We start from the raw sequence: 24,121 nt of genomic DNA, 5'->3' as shown, positions 1-24,121 counted from the left end.
GATAAGTTTAAAAAAGTTTGTATAAAATTTTAATAAAAAGTATAAATATATTTTACGTTCAAAATTCGAACATGAGGAAAACATTAATTATGACAATTTTTTTTTAATTTCATTTTCCGTTGTTATATAATATGTAATTATATAAAAACTATTTATTAATTATATTTGTGTACATTACGTCTGTTATCTAATCAATAATAAAGTATAACCTAAGTCCACAAAATGAAATATAAAAAAAAAAAACATAAAATATTATAAAACACACCCCTGATCTCGATCAACTTGACACAATTGTCACATTGTATTCAATCTAATTTGAAAGCAGCAGACCTGGATAGCAGCCCTTTCCACCTATACCGGTACGCTCAATATATCAGTCAATTTGCCATGTATTACGGCAATTGAATAAGCGGTGCCCACCGTCGATTTGATCATAGATATAGCATAAACACCGGTACTAGTCCTCTAGTCTCGATTCAGTCGCACCGTGACCCGAACCGCGCGCGGTCTTCAGCGGAGGAAACCGGTTCGAGCAGGTTCAAACGGCAATATGGCGTTCGTGACGTTTTGCTTTTTGGCGGTATTATGTAGTTTGCTCCAACAAGGTTTGTGGTTTATTTAATCGAAGTGTTTCGATGATCGTCTTTTGTTATTTATCGTTTTATTGTAGTTCAGGTCAATGCTGTGCCCCTGAAAAGTTTAATTTCCGCTTTTCTGTGGACATGGAATCATGTCTCTTAACAAACTCTGAGAAAAACTGTTCTTTTTTTAAATATGATATTAACGTCATTAATTTCACTAGAAGGTAATTTTTGAGCCAGTTTTGTTTAAATGATGGCTAATAAACATGCTCTTAAGCTCTGAATCTGTTTTTTCTGTCTTTGCATGTATGTTCGTGACTGATCGCATACCTTGAGAAATAACTGTCATGTAAAATCAGACCAATCCAATCAAATTGAAATAAATCTCATTTAAAGTAGCGTGACATGGAAATCATTCCAAAATGATTGAATCATTTCCATGCTCATACAATGAACAAGGAAGCACTTTTGAATGATAGTGATAAAATATTTATTAAGATTTATTGAACTTAGATTGATAATCTTAATATTATTCTGAGAGAAAATCAACACTAAAATTATAAAATATTTTTTTATCTTTATTTATCAGATTTCTTAAAATTTAAGTTTAACTAAAGTCAAACGTCGAGTTATCTATAGTAAGGTGGGGAATTCCCTATAATGAGGGATGACCCTAAAATACTAAAACCTCATTGGTGTTATTTTACATACAACAAAACTATAGATCTTGGAGCTAGGTCGTAGCTTTTAAACTTGGTTGGTCACACCCTTTAACCAAATGTGTCCATTTATCAAATAGCTCTCTTTAAAAACGAATTAAATTTATATTTCGTGCTTTATAGAGAGTTGAGGGCGGCAATCTTAGTCCCAGGGCAGCCAATGCATCAAATCCGCCCTTGAATATCAACATACAATATATGACGTTTTCTCATCGTTGCATAGTATGAAACAAAATGTCGCTTACCGCTATCTGTTTCTTTGCATGATTAGATCCTTTAAAAATACTTGACTCAGTTTGATGCGGCCTTTTTTAATAGATAGATTGGTTCAAGAGGTAGGATTATATGTATAATATATGCACAATATTGTACAGACACACTGAAAATTTTAGTTTCTAAAGTGATCTCCTAACACGTAGTGGTTTGTATTGTCTAATGACTGAAAAACAGTGAACGTTGTAAGACATTCTGTAGTATATTCAGTATCAGCATTGCACCGTGCGAAGCCGAGGCGGGTCGCTAGTATTCAATCATTTCTTTTTTTTTTAATTTGTACTACAATGCCTCATATTGGTTATTGTTCGATAAAAATAGCAATCGTTTATGCTCATAGTACAGCGGTTTCTTATTGTTTACTCGAAACGATCGTGTTTCTCGATGTATATCGAGTAACATGATCGAAAAGATACTTGGAAAAACTATTCGCAAATTGCTTAGAATAATTTATTTGCGTTTGGCGTCGAGAAGAGATGGCCGAGTGGTTAGAACACGTGCATCTTAACCGATGATTGCGAGTTCAAACCCAGGCAGGCACCGCTGATTCATGTGCTTAATTTGTCTTTATAATTCATCTTGTGCTCGGCGATGAAGGAAAGCATGAGGAAACCTGCATGTGACAAATTTCATAGAAGTTCTGCCACATGTGTATTCCACCAACCCGCATTGGAACAGCGTGGTGGAATATGTTCCAAACCTTCTCCTCAAAGGGAGAGGAGGCCTTTAGCCCAGCAGTGGGAATTTAGAGGCTGTTGTTGTTTTGTTGTTTTATGAGTTTGGTACTGGATATATTTTCTTGATTTAAATACTAGTTGTCGCTCACGGCTTTGCTGGCGTTTTTTGGTTGGTTAGTAGGCATAAAAAGTAGCTTCACACCAATTTTCATCAAATTCGGTTCATTGGTTTGGTCGTAGTGACAGACAGACAGAGTTACTTTCACATTTATAATATTAGTGTATATATTTATGCCAGCTTCAACTGAGAGGTTGTCCATTATGGATGCCACACTACTTTACAGTTCATTTTTGTTAATTTTTTTTTCTTAGTGTTACCATAATGATGCAATTCTCATTTTAGATCTAATTATATTTAATAGATATAGATTAAAAAAAATTAGATGCAAAATATTTTTGTAAGTTAGTTATTTGTTTTTTGTTTATTTTTATTTATTTTTCTTTCTACGTCATAAATTAACTCAAATTCTGTGTTACTTTTGTCATTTCTTTTTTCTCTTCTTATTTTTACTCATGTGGTCACACCACCAAATAAAGACTTTATCTATTTTATCTATCTATCTATCTATCTATATATAGATAAATATACTTTGGAGAAAAGTCTTGTAGCTTAATCCACCACGCAAATCCACCTGGTTGTTACACATGTGTCATAACTTCAATATAATTTAACACACATAGGCTTCCTAACAAAGTCCTTCATCGTAGAGCATTAGATAAATTATTACCATAAATTAAACATTAGAAACCTTAATGGTGCAGATTGGGTTTGAACCCGTAAGCTTCGATAAAAATTCACGTGTTTTAGTCACTGAACAACAGACTCAAAAACACTTCCATATTGAATAACTAAATTCACTTAAACTCTGACATACCTAAATGTGACGAAGAAATCAGTTTAAATGCATATTTCCTGTTGTCTTATCTTAACCCATCACTGTTCCATCATCTGGGTTGATGTACATAATTATGTCAGTATACGTTTCGTTCTTCGCGTTGTTCCCTGTGATTCTTTGTCTCTAGTTTAAATACTAAAAAAAAACTCTATAAGATTATTTATGCTATTCCGATTTGGACATTCAAATAGCTCTTGGCAGTAAACTAGCTTTAAAGATTATGTTACGTTAAAAACTAAAATGTTTTTTTATATACGTTTTTCTTATAGTGTGAAACGTATACAAAAAAAGCTGGGCAAATGTTGGGCAAAGGCGTCTTCACGGCCGTGCTCTAGATGAATTATAATACATGTGACATCAGGTGGAGCCTCCCTGGTTCGAACCCGCAAAAAGTAATCGAAATTCAACCATGCGCTTTGCTAAATGATTCATAATTAGAATCTTTTATATCGTTACGATTATAGATTAAAAAATATATCTCTTATGCACGCAATAAATTATCTTCAATATAAATCACCAGTCAGTATATAAACAAATATAGGAAGTCGAATCTTATATATATATATCTAATTATAAGTTACCTAAAAACTGTTATTAGGATGACAATACCATGTAGTGGAAAGGCTTTCGTTACCAATGCAATGATCTTATTGCATCTTGATGATTTAAATGGAGTTCCTCAATAACTTCTAGTAATCCTACGAAATTCAGCTTACTTTCCTCAGTACCATTTATAAAAATAGCGCAGTTGATGAAGGCCGATAAATATATAAAGCAAGTTTAAACCAGAACGAGCATCTCTCAGATATTCATGAACTACAATGTATAAGTTGACGTAAAATATCGTAAGCAACTTTGGACATTTTGTTACATGTCAAATTAAATCAAATTTAAATAAATAAATATGAGACAACTACTCTGATCCCAATGTAGCACTTGTGTTATGGAAATCAGAAATAATGACGGTATCACAAACACCCAGACCCAAGTCAACATAGAAAACTAATGGTAATCTACATCGACTTGGCCGAGAATCGAACCCGGGACCTCAGCGTGGCGTACCCATGAAAACCGGTGTACACACCACTCGACCATGGAGGTCGTCAAAATTTGTTTATTTAATGTAGAAATATTATATTTCTTTTTCATTGTAAAATGAAAATACCCGGACATGAATAGAACTTTAGAAAGAAAGTTAATCTATACACCACCGGGGTAGTGTGGTAGATCAAACAATCTCCTTAATAGATTAAAGGCTTCAATTCAATTGATTATGTTACCGTAACAACACCACATTTTGCTTCTATTATCTGTCTGTCCGCCCGTTCCATTGGATTATAAGAATTAAGAAATCGAGATTGCAGTTTTAGTATTAGGTAGTCAGACATGGCCTAACAGTTGTCATCATCAAACAATCGTTTTCATTACACATTCTTCAAACTGAAATACAAAAATGCTAATTATTGTTCTTTAGCATTTAAGCCTACTCAAAATCATATGGATAGGTGCCATTGATTCAAGATTTTTGTGCGAGTCCAAAATCCTACCACCATAGGGTAGACCGAGGCGAATCGGATCACTTTTTCTTTGAGGTTGAGCAAATCATACTAAATTGTTATATAGTGCTATTTTTATTAATAAAAATGTTAAAAGTAACAATCGGCTATAAAATAAACATTTGAAAACTTATATCATACATATATTCTTTTAATTAGATACTAAAAAGCAAAAAAACAAAAATATCCGAATCGCCCCAATTTTCGGGGTGAATCGGATCGTACACATTAGTTAATAAAACTTTTAGGTTTCTTAACACTACAGCTTTACTTTACTTTACTTTGGAATCAGTAAAAAATTAATAATGGGATCAATTTTAATTATAGACATACAATTCACATAAATGTGGTCCTTATATCCCCCCATATCAGCACATTTTTTGTGACACCATTCTTCGCCGGCATTGCACTGAATCCAATCCTCTGAGTGTGGATTCACAAATATTTTGGAACAGTAAATGCACTGCCAGTCTCTCTGCTTTGCAGATGAACTCTTAACTTTTATATTTTGCTTTGCTTTATTCTTCATCTTCTTCAAAGTATTTTCTTTGCCCACAAACTTTTCCTTATTTTCCTTGGTTTTATTGTCTACTTTAAATTTCTTTTTTGTTTCTCTTTCGAGAAGAAAAGTCTTATGAAACTTTAAAAAATCTTTGAGAAGCATTTGAAGACTTTAAAGGTGATGAAAAAATTTCTATAATTATTTCAGCACAGATAGAAGGCTGGGCTTCGTCAAATTGTTGTGAATTTGTGGATGGCACTATATTATTAAGTGGTTTTGTCTTTGTGGCGTGGACACTTGAGGATTGGGCTTGTGGCTGCACCTTTTGGGACCTCGTAGATTTAACTTGGGGTACTCGACACTCTCTGTATTCTCTGATGAATTCTTAATTTTTAACCCAGGCGTTGCTTTATTCTTCATCTTATTTTGTCCTACATCTGCACAGGTGGAATACTGGGGTTTCTCAGATTGTTGTGAACTTTCAGATGACACTGTTACAGCTACTGTTTGGGTATTTGTGGTTTTCACTTGTTGAGAACCTGGGGACTGTACTGGGGACTCTAAAATGTCCGACTCTAGGTGGTCGATGAACTTGTAGTCAGACATTGTATTGGCGTTTAATGGAAATATTCCAGTCTTTTCGAAGCCTTTTGTAGCATTCCCAACAGTGGCAGAGGTTGAAACTTTCTTTTGAACATGCGAACCATCTACAATGAAAAAAAATTACATCAATAATACCTTAAACATTTAATAAATCAGTTTAAAAGTGTTATTCAATTCGCCCCCGATGATAAGATCCGATTAGCCCCATACTTAAGATTTTTGAAATAAATATTTTAGTCGTTAACCTCTAAGATTACACTTAAAAGAAAATTGGTTCTATAAAATAGACACCCTGCTTAACAGTATAACCCAATGTAGTTGAGTTTTAACACAAATCTGTAATATGACACAAATAATTCGTAAATATAGTACGACACAACTTAGATGTCGCATCGGCAAAATTCGTAAAACCGATCACATCCGAATTAAGTACGCTATCCCAAATTATCAATATTTATTTCTCATGCGAATATGATCTTTGCACAAACGTAATAACTTGTAATATAACATGACCTAATATATTAGTCAATTTGACGCGTCGATTTTCATGCACTTGCTTTCTCTGACGCGTGAATCTATAGCGACGAATAGCGTCGAATGGCGCGATAGGGAACTGTTTCTATTGGTTGTGTAAATCGACAGTAATCGGTTTTATTTTCATTCCATTGCATTTTCCGATGCTACATCTAATTTGTGTCGTACTATACGTACCTTAGATGAGGGCCAAAATTGCGACACACACAAACGACCGAGTCACTAACGAGAGGCTTCGGACATTGATCCACAAGCGGGATCGAAATACTGCCTATGCCGGGAGGTGCAGGGTGAGAGGAGGGACGAAAAACGCCGGTTGAGTGCTTTCTATGTGAATGCGATATTTGAATTATCAAAAAAATTCTTATTTTGATCCGATTCGCCCTGTGATCCGATTCGCCTCGGTCGACCCTATATTATATATATATAACCCTTGCCATCTTTTGCTTTTGACATAAAAAGGCTTCAAAATTATACACACGGTATATAATCTTCATTGTTTTGAAATTCACAATGTAAATGTTTTTTTGTCTTAAAAATATTTGAATACTATACAATTATTTCAGGGCTTAAATTACGGAAGGCAAAAATTTCCCTCAGTAATATTGGGTTTCTTCATTTTTCCAAATATTTCTGGCCATTTAGACATTTTTTCATAGTAGGTGATAGTGAACTGAGTTCCGAGGTTTTCACGGTGTTCATAAACTAGCGAACCTATAGAGTTGAAATGGACACGCTTTTGGAGCGTTGCAAGGTGACCAATATTTATGGTATTTCTTAGAAAATACATACCAGAATAAGATGTTTCCTTAGGTAATGCGTTCATCAGAGTAGATAAAATATAGATAAGAGACTCGCTCCGCTTACATACGAGTATAATATCACAATTAGTGAGAATGTTTTATAATTATGCAGGAAAATTGTATTTACATTATGTGATAGATCTACTTAAAACAGCGCTAGATTTCTGTGTTTCCCTTAGTTGCCAAATTGTATATTACAATTTTTATCTTTAAATTGATACGAGGTCAAGAACTGGAAGCGATCTTATTTGTATATTCTTCAGACTATTTATAACTTTATGGGATGTTGCAAATATTTCTGCTTGGAGATTGAAAACTATTATTTTTATATTTTACACTAGTATTGGAACCCCGGGTTTATTCAGTAGTTTAAGATTTAATTACAATCTTAGTATGTAATATTTAATTAATAAATAATAAGTTATTACAACGGCCTGTAAATTCCCCACTGCAGGGTCCTCCTCTCCCTTTGAGGAGAAGGTTTGGAACATGTTCCACCACGCTGTTCCAATGCGAATTGATGGAATACACATGTGGCAGAATTTCTATGAAATAAGACACATGCAGGTTTCCTCACGATGTTTTCCTTCATCGCCGAGCACAAGCGCCCTCAATCATCAGTTAAGATGAATTGAAATTAATTTAGTAAAGAATATAAACCCTTTATTTATTTTTAAACACTGTGAAAATTTTCTGAAAATTTCATCATATGATTAAAAATAGTATTTAAAGTATGTGCCAAGGATCACAGATACGATTCTCTATATACTGAAAGAACTTGTAAATCAAATGTTAGAGACACTACATTAGGAGTGACACGCTGCTACCAATGCGGGTTGGTGGAGACACACGTAATAGAATTTCATTGAAAATATGCAATCTTCAATTTAGATGCTCGCGACCACTGGGCTATTTTGATACACAGACATTTTTTGGGAGATAATCAAAATAATTCTTATGTTTTTTATTTCCCGATGAGAAGTACTGTTGAAAAAGAGATTTATCGATGACGTTTTGTTTGCAGATAAACTTTTATTCCACGTTATTTTAAGTCTTCCGACCAAGCGTAATAATATTTATTAGAATAATCGATTTATCAGACACAATCAGAGACCAGCCGAATTTGATTCGAAAATTAAATTAATTAAGAAAATTTATACAGTTTCGTAATTACGTTTTTGCTTTATTTTTTGTTATTAAATGCACAAATTATGTTATCAATTGCTTGATTGTTGTGGTTTAAAATCTATAGGTACTTATATTTAAAATGTGGAAGTAACTGTCTGTCTGTCGCTCTTTAACTACGAAACCAACGAAGCGAATTTGATAATATTTGGTATGCAGCAAACTTAAACTCCAAGAAAGGACATAATCTTACTTGGTGGTAGGAATTTGTGCAAGCCCGTCTGGGTAGGTACCACCCACTCATCAGTTATTCTACCGCCAAATAACAGTAGTCAGTATTGTTGTGTTCCGGTTTGAAGGGTGACTGAGCCAGTGTAACTACAGGCACAAGGGCAGGACATAACATCTTAGTTTCCAAGGTTGGTGGCACATTGACGATGTAAGGGATAGTTAATATTTCTTACAGCGTCATTGCCTATGGGTGATGGGGACCACTAACCATCAGGTGGCCCATAAGATATGAATCACGCGTAGTCGCGATCACGGCTTGTTTAAACCATTTCCGGATCCACTTCTCGAGTTCCTTCAACTCTTTTCTAGATTTATAAAATTTTTTTTTTTTTAACAATTTGATTCAAAGTTATGACTTTTTTATCTTTATTACAAAACTATGCCTGATTCAAATAGGTAATACATACGAGTAAAAGTCAATTTTCCACGTTTTGGCCTGCCTTAGGCATTCTTAGGCATTTACTGTTAAGAGATAATCCGGGCTAATAGAGGCCTAATAGATCGTTAAGAAAAAAAACAGTAAAATATTCATAGAATGACTTGGATACATTTATCATAAGGTGACCAATTTGCTTGATCCTTATCTTAATTTCAATACCATCTTGTCACCAGGTCTAGCCATCACATGCTATCAGTGTAACAGTCACAACGACTCCCGATGTCTGATGGACAAACTGCCCGACTCACTGCGGCTGCCCTGCGGCCCAAAGGACACGATGTGCAGGAAGATCTCACAGGTCGTGGAGTTTGAGATGAACGGCATGCCGCCGGACAGCCGAGTCATCAGAGGCTGTGGATGGGACGAGTCCAGCTACAAGGTACGCTAAAAGTTACCAAAGGCAAAGATAAAATAATTTGTAGTAAGTAGTAGTTATACTAATCAGTCAGAGGATAGAGTTATACGATCTTAACAGATCAGAAATTTTGTCGTACTCAATTTTTTTTAAATATTAGGTTGGGGAAAAAGTCTTTTCGCATATAGTATGTATGAACTTGTAATAAAATCTCTTTGGCTATACCATTTGTATCTGGCTGGTTTTGGTATCATTAAAAAGTTTTAATTTTAAAGAAGGCACTTCCAAATTCAAATTAGGAATTTGTGTGATTTTCATTTGTTTTTGTTGTTGTTAAAATGAGTGAATCTAAAGAAGAAAATCGATACATTTTAAAATTTTACTATAAAAAAGGTAAAAATGCAACTCAAGTCGCGAAAAAAATTTGTGATGTTTATGGACCTAATGCAGTATCTGTGAGAGTAGCGCAAGTTTGGTTTAAGCGTTTTCAAGCCGGAAATTTTGATATCAAAGATGCATCTCGCTCTGGTCGCCCTGTTACGGACAAAATGGATGCCATTTTTGAAAAAAGTGGAGCAAGATCGACATATTAGTAGTTACGATGTAGCTGAAGAACTGGCAATTGACCACAAAACGGTTTTGACTCATTTGAATAAAGCTGGGTACACAAAAAAGCTCGATATATGGGTGCCTCATGAACTCACTGAAAGAAACCTAATGAACCGTGTACTCATTTGTGATTCTTTATTACGACGTAATGAAACCGAACCATTTTTGAAGAAGCTGATAACTGGTGATGAAAAGTGGATCACATACGACAAGAACGTGCGAAAAAGATCGTGGTCAAAGGCCGGTCAAGCTTCACAGACTGTGGCGAAACCCGGATTAACTCGCAATAAGGTAATGCTGTGTGTATGGTGGGATTGGAAGGGCATCATTCATTATGAGCTGTTACCGCCCGACAGGACCATCGATTCAGAACTGTATTGCGAACAATTGATGAGATTGAAGCAAGAAATTGAGAGAAAGCGGCCAGAATTGATCAACAGAAGGGGTGTGGTTTTTCACCATGACAACGCTAGACCTCACACATCTTTAGCCACTCAACAAAAATTACGAGAGTTTGGCTGGGACATATTAATGCATCCGCCGTATAGTCCTGACCTTGCACCTTCAGATTTTCATCTGTTTCGGTCTCTGCAGAATTCCTTAGGCAGTTTCAGGTTAACATCACGAGAGGACTGCGAAAACCACTTGTCGCAGTTTTTCGATCAGAAGCCCCAAAATTTTTACAGCAATGGAATCATGTCACTACCAACAAGATGGCAAAAAGTTATGGAACAAAATGGCACCTACATACTTTAGTTAAATGTAAATAAACTATAAAAAAACTTTTTGAATTTTCATATAAAATACGAAGAAACTTTTTCCCCAACCTATTATTTATGAACGAATGAATGTATTTGAATGTACACTACAGGAATGATGTATAAGTTAGTCTTGACTAACTCCATAATATTCCATAAACGCTCGATCAATGTGTTCCATTTTTAAATTTGTTACCTGAGGTTTATGTTACTTTTTGTACAGAAAACGTCATGAGTTTTGGTCAAATTTTGATCGGGGCTTATGTTATTGAAGATAAATCAAATAATAATGCAAATTACAGGTTTATTTGGCAAAACATATATTAACGAATATGTTACAGGGTCGTTGCTACCAGCGTTCAGGTTTCGGAGGCAGACAGGAGGTGTGTTCGTGCTTAGAAGACGGCTGTAACTCCGCCACGGTGCCCGTTGGTGCCACCGCGCTCATGATCCTAACATTCGCTTTACTAAGATTCTAAATCGTTAAATAACCAAATCAAGTGTATGTATACAAAGTTGTTATATGAGAATATAGTATCTTTTAGAATGAATGAAGCCCTTCGGATGCAGCTACTGGTTGTGAATGAGAAATGATTTATGAACGATATGAATGAAATACCAATAATTATTTAATAAACATGCTAGATACCAAAGCGATAATAGATATCGATCGAAAAAGTATTAATTCATCGAAGATTTCGATCACAAACACTGATGTTCCGTGTAGATTAGATAGTTAATTAAGTAAGCATGACACAACTTAGATGTAGCATCGGAAAATTTCGTAAAACCGATCACATCCGAATTAACGACGCATACAATCATCATACAATCTTTACACAAACGTAGTAACTTGCAATATCATATGACCCAATATATTCGTCAATTTGACATGTCGATGACGCGAGAATCTATATCGACGAATAGCTTCGAATAGCGAGAAAGGGAGCTATTTCTATTGGATGTATAAATCAGAAGTAATCGATTGAATTTGCCAATGCTACATCGAAGTTGTGTCGTACTATACATGAATATATTACTGAAATCACTGATGTGCTTATTTAAAACATATCGCTAATTTAATTAGATAGACCAGACGACTAGGTCACTTATATAAATGAAGTTAGAAGTGTCCATTAGGACTCAATACTGTTACAAATAGGACAATGGGTGTGTCGTTTAGCGCGACAGACGAAGCGATAAATAATTTAGCGAACGCTTGTAAATAGACATGAATTAGACGATAACTCAATAGCAACACTGCCTCTTTAATAATGATCTAATCAGAGTTGTATATGCACTTTATATTGTTGTAATATATATGACGTGTTAGCTTTATTGTTGTGTTTGTAAATGCAAAATATTTATTAAAAGTTTTTCACGATCTTGTCTTTCATTACACCGAAATATACATGCCTTAGTCGTTGTAAAATTAAAAAAAAGCTACGATTGTACATGCCTTAGTCGTTGTAAAATTAAAAAAAAAGCTACGATTGTACATGCCTTAGTCGTTGTAAAATTAAAAAAAAAAGCTATGACAGCAATTTTTAAATCTGGAACCGAAGTAGATTTTCGAATAGATTACCTTGTTCACCTTAATCGCCTAACAAACTCAATTGTGATCTTCCGTTACGCAGCATCTGATTCAATGAGGAACATCCGTTTGGCGTGTGATGACACAATCCGAGTACATAGTAGATAGGTTTCAGTTAGTTGCTATAGGCTAAGTCTAACCCTGGTCTGATTCAGGGTGTAGTTGTGAATAAGTCGTGCTGACATGAAGTGTTACGGCCTTGGACTTCTAACGCTTTTTGGACTCGTCCAGTATGGTACGTCAAGTTCTTAAACTGTTTTTGTATTGACTAATTATATTTAACATTTAAGCTAATAAGAAATGATAAGAGTTTTAATGATTAATTTATAATATATAAATATTACTTTAGTAGAAATTTCATAATAGTAATTGATTTCTGACACTTTTTTTTTAAATTATAGAGTATCACAGCTTTGTAGATAAAAAATAGTTAATGAAATTATAAATATCATTGACAGCGTAATATTATTGATATTGTATTGTTTTATCATTATTAATGTTTAAAGAATTACAATTACTATTGAAATTGAGATATAACCGTAGGCCCCAGTTACGGTTTTCGATATTAAGTTGTAGGTTCAAACATGATAGTTGAAACTGTATTAAAATATCTAGCTAATGTATTTTATTCATAAATATCTTTAATGTAATTTAATATTCTAAAGCATTCAATAAAATTACACTATTTTTCAAATGTAAAACGAAATATGTACACATCAAGATAATAAAAGCTGCTGTTCAATTTCGACCGTTTACAATTAAATAATGCTAGCAACATTTCTTCGTTGAATCTTTATTCCAATTATCTAAAGACTCAACTGGTATGTCGCCTGTTGCTAGTGGAAACAATATTATAATAGGTATTAGGATGATATTACGAATATCTTACGTCGTTTATACGTCATTGTCCTCAATTACTCTTAATGTTATAACAAACAAAACAAAATATTCATTATTCAAGTAAGTAAAGTAAAGTAACAGAAAAGATTTCCGACTGCTGAGAGGATTTGGAACATTCGACCACGCTGTTTCAATACGGGTGGTGGAATGCACGTGTGGCAGAATTTTAATGAAATTTGACTCATGCAGGTTTCCTCACGATGTTTTCATTCACCGCAAGATGAATTATAATACAAATTAAGCACATATATATAGTTGCCTGGGTTTGAACCCGAACTCATCGGTTAAAATGCACACGTTCTAACCACGAGGCCATCTCAGCTCATTTTCATCATTCAAGTAACCATTTATAATCCTTTGCTTTTTTATATAACAAGATTATTTTAATTTACTATATTACCGAGAAGAATCTGTACGAGATTCTATGGTTACTCTAGTGGAATTAATCATTATTATATAAAGCTGTGAATATTATAGGAATTCGTTGAATTGTTTACCAGTTTAAACTAGTTTCTAATGTAAATAGTTGGTATAATGAAAGGTTATTATACCACTTTTTACCAGTTCGAACTGGTTACGTAATAAGATAATGCTTAAAGAATTTAGAGCGATTACGAAACGAGCAATGATCGGTGGACGGTGGGCCTAAGCGGTAAAAATTTAGCCTTCAAAAATAGTAACGAATACAAGAAACTTTTATATAGATTCGGTAACTTGTTTAAAATAATTTAATTGCTACTATAATTCAATTTTTCATTCATTCTTTCATAAGTTTACCATTAAGACATTATTGGTTCTAAATAAAACACGATTGAATCTCGTAGCTATACGTGGGCACTTATTGAATTTTTCGTTTAACCCACCACAGGAATCAAGAACTGAAGAAAAACTGTAGTATTCTATAAACCAATAAAATTTATGATGCTAACATACATAAAAAGCTTAATAATTTCAATTCGATTTTACAATTTTGAAAACAACTTACGATTTGACGCAACATAGGGCGGGATTTCATACTAAAATAAGCGTTGTCCTTTAAATTTCGTAAATATGATTGGTTTCCATCGATAAAAAAAACTTCCGAAATAAGTAACTTATGAACGTGAAAGAAGAAATCAACAAATACTAACCTTTGATATAATTCTTTGTTGTAAATGGTTTTTTGAAATGTTTTAATCGAACTATTTAAATGTAATCTCACTATAAGAATTAATGTTTGAATTGCCTTCTAACGCTAGCCGTATTACAAATGGGGAAGATTTTCATTTTCATTACTCAATCACCTCTAGAGATAGCTTTATAATCTGACGTAATACATTTTACAATCGCCTGACATTAAATGTAACTGGCATATTATTTATTTGCGTTCATTTAATAAAATATTGTATTACTCTGTAACTTGAAATATTCACTGTAAGGTGAAAGAGCATTCAAATCAACTGTAATTTATTGGATTTGTCTATTAGGGTCCACAATCGTGTGCTATGAATGCAACAGCGCGTCAAACTCGATGTGTTCAGACGCCGTGTTACCGGACAGCATGAAACGCAACTGTTCCGACCACGACCGGGGAGTATCCCACACTCTGTGCAGGAAGATGATACAGCATGTTGATTATGAAATCAATGGTCACTTGCCCGAAAGTAGGGTTATTAGAGGATGTGGATGGGATGATACCCGTTATAAGGTAAGGCGTACGACATATCTTTATATTAAACTATCTGTAAAGTAACGCCTGTAAAGGCCGGCCTTCTTTTATTTCCTCCATGCTGATACACCACGCAATTATTGTAACAAATGTGGAAGATTGAAGATTATAAGACTCGTTCGAAGGTTTTCTGACAATGTTTTCCAAAGGTAAATTTTAAACATAAATGAAGTGCGTGGAAAACTCAGTTATAGCTGCATTATCTCGACTGTATCATATAATTACATATTTTATAAGTTAAACGAGTAAGTAGATATATCGCAAGGTCCATAACCAGGGTCCAATTATAGTTACTGAGTTTTCCTGACAGAAATAATCTTAGTAGAAAGCTGGCTTAGGAAAGTAAGAGGGGAACACGTCATATATTCACCTGATATCTTTCTGATGATTCAATTTCGGACGTCAACATCGGACGATAGCAGTGTGAGTAGTGTGAATGTAAACCTTTGTGCAGTAAACTAGTATATTCCTATTCATAAATGCATACAATATTAAAAGTTCGTAAATATTTCATAGTCAGCCAAAAGCGACCTGTCTTTTTAAGGGCAAGATTTGTAGTTTCTTGCAGATACATATTCAGGGCCTCCAATTCTACAAACAAACTGTCACTTTAACACATTCGAATCAAACTTGTTGACGTTCAGTAATTTTCCAATTCTATTAATATAAGAACCACAAGCCAAGTTCGGAAATTAGATCGGTTAATCGGGATCCTTTCGTAACATATGCCTAAACATAAGTAAAATTGAGCCTCAGGTACGATTAAGTTGAGATATACAGGAAGACCAATATTTCGTGGACCAAACGAATCAGGGTGATAGAGGAGGTGATTTTCAACATAAAATCTTTCTACAGCATGGTCATAACTTAATTGCATACCACGACATTTTGGCCACCATGTGTATTTGTGTACCCAAAAATCGGTATGGGTAAAAAAATGGATAATTGTCCAGCTAGATTCCTCATAACTTTGTCCACTATCACCGACCACTAGATTAATCAACTACAACTACTAAGTCTTCCTCTCCCTATAAGAGGAAGCTTTGGAGCAAATTCCAACAAACTGCTACGAAATGTAGCATGCAAGTTACCTTACGATGTTTTCCTTCGCCGCTAAATTATAAACATAAATTAAGCATATGAAAAATCAATGGTGCTTTCCTAGGCTTGAACCCGCAATCTTCGGTTAAGTGCACGCGCTCTAACTGCTGGGCCATCTCCTGGAATATTTCAAGTTGATATTTAAGAGTTTAATGCATCAGGCTAATATGACACTTCCATTTATTCTTCGACTAGAGCTTATACGAAGAAAAATTTATAAACTGTAATATGAGATATGTCCCTTATATTTATAGTTAAAATATATATTTATTTCAACAGGGTGTTTGCTACCATCGGTCGGGTTATGGCGGTCGGCAGGAGGTGTGTTCCTGTTTTACAGATCTCTGTAATGGAGCGAGCGACTTTTCTTCTCATCCTCATATCGTCATCAGCTTTATTTTAATATGCGTTTTTAAATCGTTTAACAACAATATATTTTAAAGATAGCTAATAATAGCTAGACTTTTGCTTTATATAGATAGTGATATTTCATTGAACATCAGAGAAATTGAGTTACCATTTTTACAATGTATAATTTAAATGACCGCATATCTACTTATGATTACATTCTTACGAATAAACCATAAATTATTTTGTTTTATTTCTTCATTTTATTTCCTTTACAACGAATTATCTTTCATGTATTATGAATGCCATAGTTTTGTGTGTTTGAATGTTACAGAATTACCATCGATCATCTGGGCGAATAAATCGATTCTATCATGAAACTTACTATTTTTTTTATTTACAATTTTATAATAAACGTCTGTCCTTTTTAAATCCGTGTAGCGAATCAAGATTTTAAAATAGTACATAAAGAGCTACTATATCTTTAACTAGCGACCCGGCCCGGCTTCGCACGGGTGCAATACTAATAATAAATATACTATAGAATTTGTTTATTTACAACATTAAATTGCAAACTTCTAAAATTATCAGTGTTTCTTTACTATAGTTCATGTTTTATACCTTCCCCTTGAATCACATTATCTCTTTAAAAAAACCTCATCAAAATCCGTTGCGTAGTTTTCGTAGTTTTAAAGATATAGCGATATAGGGACAGAAAAAGCGACTTTGTTTTATACTACGTAAAGATACTTGAGATTAAAACGAAACATTCAAAATTATAGAATGATAAAACTTTTTCGTCCTCAAAAAGGTCAAAGCCGTTTACTGAAAAGCAAAAATCGAATGACACGACGTCAAGAAACAAATGAACGAAATCATATGGTTCGTTTCAATTATTTGGCAAGTTAGATATCGTCCATTACACATCGATTATCAGAAAACGATGATGGTATTCTTCATAAAGGTATTCATTTAGAAAATAAGCAAGGTATAAGTGCCCATAACGAATTCGAAAGATCTAAACAATCCTTGTTCTTAAGCGAAAATAATTTGGAATTGAAAAAAAAATTAATGATAACTATTAACTAATTTGACATGTCCTTATAAAAACTACTTTAGGGAAGGATTTTAAAGCTGCCTCAACGGTAAGTGAATATATTTTTGTTAAAATGTAAATGATTTGCGAAATCTTGTTTAATTTCGTTTTTTAATAAGTAATTCTGTTGAAGTAGAATCTAGCTACGTGAATGTCACATCAGCCATCTAGATCATGTTAGGACGTGTCACGTAGTATTAATAAAATAAAAAAGATTTATTACTTATTTTTATAAAAAAAAATAATTAATTAATATAATTAATTTTAATATGAGAAGACTTTTGGACATTTTCTGTGATTCAATGGCATAGAATTTAGGGAAATTTTAGTACAATTTAATTTGATGCTAAATAAAAAAATGTATTTGAGAAAACATGAAAAAGAATAAATCATTTGATAAATTGAAAACTATAATATATTCTATTTGGTTTAATTTTGAACACACTGTAATTTACTTGGTAGATTCATTCTCCATCTCATCTCATCCATTCATCATACTACATTTTACTGACAAACTTACATATTTATAGCAATACTTAATATTGTTTTGTTTGGGTTAGGAAGCTGAGTAAGCCCATGTAACTACAACCGCGAGAGACATAACATCTTATTTCGTAAGGATTGTGAACGGTGGCGCTACGACGACGATGTGAGATGATGAGATGTGTCTTTATTTCTTACAGTATTACTTATAACGTTCGTAGGAGTTGGTGACCAGTTACAACGAAGGTGTTAATTTGCGGTCTTCCTATTTTCAATTTAATACTTGACCACACACTATCTCATCACGTTGATTATTACCTGTACTTTAAAAGCTTATTTCCATTACGATTTTTAACAAAGAACACGAAACATTAAACCCTAGCACCGTTAAAAAATATAAGTATTTATAAGACACAGAATATTTTCTTAAACTTGAAAAACAGGGTCACGTGTTTAACGACGCTGGCGATAAATGAATTAGATAGTTGGTATCGAATTAAACATCAGTCAACGAAACCAAAGATTTCGTTTGAAATAATGACAATTCCCATATGTAATGAACTATCTGTGATTTATTTTATATTACAGAGCAAACCAAATGCAAGATTATGGTGGTTCAGTATCGAACAAGTCGAGAGAGTATCGTGATTGCGAAGGCAGAGAATGTAGCCAAGAGAGTGGTTATTCCATAACCCAAGGGACATTTTTCCGGAAGAGTTATGGTAAAATACTTTTTAAAGAAATCTATATATATTTAGATAGACTGCCCAGTGGCATGAAAATTGCGCACAACAGTTGGCCACTGGGTAAAGTAATATAATGTTATACTATTTGATTTTTATTTCCCAACTGGAACTAAACCAATTAACACAAAACTTATATAAGAAAAAACGTTACTTTAAGTCCTGAAATGTAACATTATTTACAAACGTTGGTATAATATTCTTGCTCTGATCTTTATGATAAATAGACATGTATATAAACAAATAATCAATGTGTTAACCATTACCATTAAAATACAGTCTAAGACGTGACTTCTGATTATCACTTCTTTATTCATGATGTAGTATGAAATAATTAATAAACATAAATAAAAATTTCAGTTTTAGATTATGTGATTAACCGACTATTTCGGAAAGTTGTACATTATTTAATATGTTTATTTTTAGGTTGTTCTAATAAAGAATTGATCGACCAGACTTCGTATTGCAGAGTTGTGACTGGACCGGAAAATTCTACAAATCAGCAACACTCCAGGTAATTCATACTCATTGTTAGTTGATAAAGATGAAAATAGGTGGTGCGAGTTGAATCAAATATTTATATATTTTCAGATATACAAACTCGTCAGCCCCTTCTTTTAGCTCTCCACCGAATTCTCCCTTAGTCGGCCTTGTATTTGATCCATCTTCTCCAAACTATAGTGGATCCGGTATCATGACTGACCGTCTTAATCCTGAGAGACGTTCACAAAGCTCATGGTCTGTCTCTCACCAAGAACCTATTGGAAGTGGAGTAAAGAAAAAAATTGTAAAAAGTCACGACAAACGTAATGCTTATAGCGCTGATCCACGTTATCAAGAGAAATATAAAGAGATCAGTACAGAAACTGACCATTCAAGAAAAAAAGATCGAAATTTAACATCAGAATCTACATCGAGTCTCGACTTCTTTGCCGAAGGGGAAAGAATGGTATCAGAACTTTGTAATATACCGGATACAAGTTCTCGTAATGAGTCTCACAAGCCTCAAAAAGTATTAAATCAAGACCAAGATGACAGAAATAGACACGTGGGCTCGTCAGAAATATTACTGACGGCTCTTGACAAAATCGTCATCCATGACCAAATTCCTAATCAAATTGTTCAGTTAGCTATCGAGGCGTGCACTGATGCGGAAAACATTGCAATTGCTCACCATAATAGGCCTTGTTTCAAAAACATCCATTCTATTTGCGCTAAAACACGATCCAATGTTCAAAAGCCAGATAGCGCAGTGGCAAATCTTCACTCGCAAGGTATACCGTGGGTTATTAAAAATTTTATATTTTCCTTTGTAAGAATTTTAGACGGATGGAAAGGAGTTAAAGAATTATTGAGTGAAAAGCATGATACGTTTTCTAGAATAGAAAATAAATATTACAGTCAAAATATAAGGGAATGTTTTGTACAATGGCAAGCGGTTACGAAAGAAATGCTGACGCACATCTATAAGACATTCAAATGTCTTGATCACGGGTTTACAATGGAACAGAAAAGTTTTACTCACAATTATTACGCTACAAACTCAGCTGCGCCTCGTCATCAAAATCAAAATAAATTTCAGTCTATAAAACAGCACATTACTCCAAGACCAATTAATGCTTCTCCATCTTACAGCGTGATACAACCACCATGGCTGCAACCACAAACACCAACAACTCCACAAAACTATAATGAGAGCTCATGGTCGATTAGATCAAGCGTGCCATATAAAAAATACCCTGTAGTACCACCACAGAGCTCTCAAAACTTCTATACTCTGAGCGATCAAAGTGAAAATGAAAACTATCAAAAGACCCAATACAAATGTGATCCATGCTGCATTCGCGAGTCAAAACCAAGGCAGTCTTGGACAATCACAAACGTACCAGATTGTCGAGTGTTAGAAGGGATGTGTCATGCGGACCAAAGAGAACTATATTCGCAATTAAAACATAAAATGGACGCTGAACTTGGCAAGTCTTCTGGTCAACCAATATTGAGTAACGCCTCTTGTGATATATTACAACGACGTGAAATAGAGCTGAAGGCAAAAATGGTTCCTTTAAGTCACGTTGAAAAAAACTTAATACCAAGTATGGCATCGTCAGCTGAGATAAGAAATTGCTACGCTCAAAAAAATAATAGTTGTGGTGATACTAAAGAAGAGGCTGATTTTTTTGCGGCATGGGGTCAGATGGTCCAAAAAGAACCTAGTGATTTTTTGACTCATCATACTCACAACGTACAAATACCTTCAAACGTTGTGACGGTTTCGAATAATATTTCTGGCCCCGTGCAATTTATTGATCCTGAAAATGATGAGTTTCACGAAATATCAAAAGTGTATATGAAACCTGGTAGTTACAAGGTGCCAATAAAGCCAGTGGAGGCTGTACCTCCATTTTTGCAAAACACCTCTCAAGATACCTATGAGAATCCTGTTGAAGACACTTCGTCTTTGAAAGCAAAGGTATCATTTCAACAAGTTACACTAGCACCACAACCAAAATACAATTTAGAATCATGGCCATGTTTGATGTCAAGACGACCTGAAGACGTAGTAATGGAAGAACAAAAGTTTAAATCTTCCACATCTCAACTCTCATGTTTGGATATGCGAGCCGTCGAGGCTCTTGATATATTGAGTTCAATGATGTCCGATAAAGCTTGGGAAGCTGCTAAGCAATCTGCACCAAAATTAATGGATTTTATACATGAAGGGTCAAGGTCAGATACAGCACGACTTTATAACGCTTTAGGATTACGGACGAACGAAGAATTATCTCAAGATTTAAAGGAATTAAAAATGAGCTCAAGTCCAAATGATCCTTGGGCAAACTCTAGCCAGACAGCAAAACATATATCTGAATGGAGTCAAACATCACAAGCTCAAGATATACCTCAAACTAAAAGTCACCCTAACGATAATAGTCTTAACATGGAAGATAATTCAAACACCTCATGTAACGAGCAGGGTAAGACTACAGATTATAACGAACAAGAAGATACCGCAAATAAATCTGAAGAGTCTAAAGAAAATACCCGTCGACGTAATTTCGATCAAACTGGCAATTACGTAAGAGATGAAAACCAAAAAAAATCTAGTGGAAAATCAAAAGTTGCTGTCTCCGGCACTTGGTACCATCCTAAAAAAAAGAAACCACTACCGGGTACCGTTATTAAAAAATTTGAAAATATTTTAACTAGTCTATCACAAATAAATGAAGCTTCATTTATTCAACGAGATATGGATATTAAAATTGTAAGAAACTGAATATTTTAATTTGAAATCGCAGTTTAACGATAAAATTGTATCTTATACTTGTTTATAATTTCAGGCTCCAAGATTTTATGAAGTCGTCAAATATCCGATGTCTCTTAATGATATATCTACAAAACTGTTAAATTCATCTTACACAGAATTCGATCAAGTAGTCCAAGATTTTCGCCGTATCTTTAACAACGTCAGATTATATCTTAAGGTAAAGTTTATTTACATATAAAAAAACAACTAAAAATCAAATAACTATGTCATCTAATTCAAAATACATTTTGGTATATTTTCGTTTCATTAATTTTAGAGTTATCCAGATTCAACAATGAAAAAGCATGTAAACAAAGTATCGTCTGAATTTGAAAAAATATTAGCTCATGAATTTCAAAACAAGTGTGAAGCGAGGACAAAAACACACGAGCACGATGCCAGAGATCAGAGTAACAAGAAGTTTGATAAAGATAATCTAGTAAACAAGACCGAATGTAAGAAAGAGGAAGCTAAGACTGATTCTAAGATGAATGAAGACGACAAACAGTAAACACATTTTTCCTTTTAACAGACTAAGTTATTAATTACTTATAATTACATCAAACAACAGTAACATTAGTTTTTGAAGTTTTTGTTTTTCTTTAATCCTCTTTATTTATTTATATTTATTTGTTTCAATAACTTATTTCAAATGCTAAGATGTAATCGTAAAATCTTCTATTGTACAAATGTTATCGCAACTCGATTAATAGTTTTATTAAAATGAATTCTAGTCAAATGTAAATTAATTTTTAATAAATGTCAGTGTTGTTATCAGATCTAGTAATAAATAAGACTTAATTTGTAAGCGCTTGAAAATTTTTTTCGAAAGGACTTTACGGGCTTCCAGACTTAGTTTAAACACTTTTTTTATTTCAATGAGTATTTCATTTCTTATTTCTTGTTCCATTAGTTAATAATTCACGTCATTTGCTTTAATTAATGTTATTTCATGAACTTTATTATCTTTTTTAGTCTCTATTAATTTTAAATAAAGAAATATAAATTTGTGTTCTCAATACGTCAAGCAATGTTCAACTTTAGGAAGAGCATATACAAATCCAGCCATATCTTGAATACTTTGTGTCCACTTGGCATATAGCTTAGTTTTTTATACCACAATTTATGGTGTATTATTAGGCAAAAGTAAACAATTTCAACTATATCCAACATGGCGTCATATTGACAGGTTATTCGGATGCAAAGAAAAAAATATAGAAAAACAATTTTGTATCTGTTTTCCAATTTGCAAGAATGTTTGTCACAGCTAATGTATAATAATTTATTCCTTAACGAATTACTGAGTGGATTCTACGCTAGTTTGTCAATGAATATTCAGGAATAAAATGGCAGTTGCAAAATAAATCTTTATACAATGTAATGTTATTTTTTACCCAATTTGTTCATTTGATCTTTCGCACTAGTTTAATTATATATTTAAAATGATTTTTGATTACATTTTACCTGCCATAGACATTAAGTGAATTCGAAACGACGTCTCTTTCGATTATAATTCGGTATGTATTCGGTAATGATTGGTTTTTAAATTTACTAAATTCAATTTCACGGCGTTGAATTAATTTTAAGTATTCATTAAGGTGTTATTTTATTATTTAATTTATTTACCTGAAATTATGGCAAGGAACTTCTATAATAAATAATGCAAACGTTGTTTTGTACTTGAGTTTTAATTAAAGTACCTTTTTACCAGTTATTCTAACATACTTTCGTGGTCAGTTTTTTTTTCTTCATTATTTTAAATGCGATACAAGTTCATTGTACTTGTATAGTACGACACAATTTACATGCATCGGCAAATTCACTAAAACCGATTACTGCCGATTTACACAACCAATAGAAATAGCTCCCTATCGCGCCATTCGACGATAGTCGTCGCTATAGATTCTCACGTCATCGACGTTTCAAATTGACGAATATACTATGTCATATGAAATTACAAGTTATTAAATTTGTGTAAAGATCATATTCATATAAGAAATAAATATTGATAATTTTGATAACGTACTTAATTCGGATGTAATTGGTTTCACGAATTTTACCAA

At 33.5% G+C, this 24,121-nt stretch overlaps 3 protein-coding genes across 3 annotated transcripts; all 3 read left to right on the top strand.

Annotated features, from left to right (window-relative positions):
* The first annotated feature begins 444 nt into the window (after positions 1 to 444).
* LOC124537066 lies at positions 445 to 11,440 on the top strand. The gene is made up of 3 exons (XM_047113779.1): positions 445 to 605; positions 9,233 to 9,438; positions 11,123 to 11,440. Exons 1-3 carry the CDS (start codon positions 551 to 553, stop codon positions 11,258 to 11,260), a joined length of 399 nt encoding a protein of 132 aa, XP_046969735.1. The 5' UTR covers positions 445 to 550; the 3' UTR covers positions 11,261 to 11,440.
* A 775-nt stretch (positions 11,441 to 12,215) lies between these two features.
* On the top strand, positions 12,216 to 16,685 carry LOC124536945. Its single transcript, XM_047113614.1, has 3 exons — positions 12,216 to 12,610; positions 14,742 to 14,962; positions 16,364 to 16,685. Exons 1-3 carry the CDS (start codon positions 12,559 to 12,561, stop codon positions 16,523 to 16,525), a joined length of 435 nt encoding a protein of 144 aa, XP_046969570.1. The 5' UTR covers positions 12,216 to 12,558; the 3' UTR covers positions 16,526 to 16,685.
* Positions 16,686 to 17,352: 667 nt separating this feature from the next.
* LOC124536925 lies at positions 17,353 to 23,214 on the top strand. Its single transcript, XM_047113592.1, has 6 exons — positions 17,353 to 17,577; positions 18,600 to 18,733; positions 19,181 to 19,268; positions 19,346 to 22,016; positions 22,093 to 22,236; positions 22,336 to 23,214. Exons 2-6 carry the CDS (start codon positions 18,610 to 18,612, stop codon positions 22,567 to 22,569), a joined length of 3,261 nt encoding a protein of 1,086 aa, XP_046969548.1. The 5' UTR covers positions 17,353 to 17,577; positions 18,600 to 18,609; the 3' UTR covers positions 22,570 to 23,214.
* The last annotated feature ends 907 nt before the right edge of the window (positions 23,215 to 24,121 follow it).

The sequence above is a fragment of the Vanessa cardui genome, chromosome 17 (assembly GCF_905220365.1).
Source record: "Vanessa cardui chromosome 17, ilVanCard2.1, whole genome shotgun sequence".
NCBI classification, from domain to species: Eukaryota; Metazoa; Arthropoda; class Insecta; order Lepidoptera; family Nymphalidae; genus Vanessa; species Vanessa cardui.
The sequence above is the reverse complement of the archived record's forward strand: the minus strand, read 5'-3'. Positions and strand labels throughout refer to the sequence as shown.

What these genes read in the sequence shown, in the direction of transcription:
- LOC124536925 (XM_047113592.1), top strand. Translation starts at nt 18,610, where the DNA reads ATGCAAGATTATGGTGGTTCAGTATCGAACAAGTCGAGAGAGTATCGT. An exon ending in ACAAATCAGCAACACTCCAG is followed by an intron (nt 19,269 to 19,345) that starts GTAATTCATACT and finishes ATATATTTTCAG; the next exon opens with ATATACAAACTCGTCAGCCC. An exon ending in ACGTCAGATTATATCTTAAG is followed by an intron (nt 22,237 to 22,335) that starts GTAAAGTTTATT and finishes CATTAATTTTAG; the next exon opens with AGTTATCCAGATTCAACAAT.
- LOC124536945 (XM_047113614.1), top strand. Translation starts at nt 12,559, where the DNA reads ATGAAGTGTTACGGCCTTGGACTTCTAACGCTTTTTGGACTCGTCCAG. An exon ending in TTTTGGACTCGTCCAGTATG is followed by an intron (nt 12,611 to 14,741) that starts GTACGTCAAGTT and finishes TTTGTCTATTAG; the next exon opens with GGTCCACAATCGTGTGCTAT. An exon ending in GGGATGATACCCGTTATAAG is followed by an intron (nt 14,963 to 16,363) that starts GTAAGGCGTACG and finishes TTATTTCAACAG; the next exon opens with GGTGTTTGCTACCATCGGTC.
- LOC124537066 (XM_047113779.1), top strand. Translation starts at nt 551, where the DNA reads ATGGCGTTCGTGACGTTTTGCTTTTTGGCGGTATTATGTAGTTTGCTC. An exon ending in ATGTAGTTTGCTCCAACAAG is followed by an intron (nt 606 to 9,232) that starts GTTTGTGGTTTA and finishes TCTTGTCACCAG; the next exon opens with GTCTAGCCATCACATGCTAT. An exon ending in GGGACGAGTCCAGCTACAAG is followed by an intron (nt 9,439 to 11,122) that starts GTACGCTAAAAG and finishes AATATGTTACAG; the next exon opens with GGTCGTTGCTACCAGCGTTC.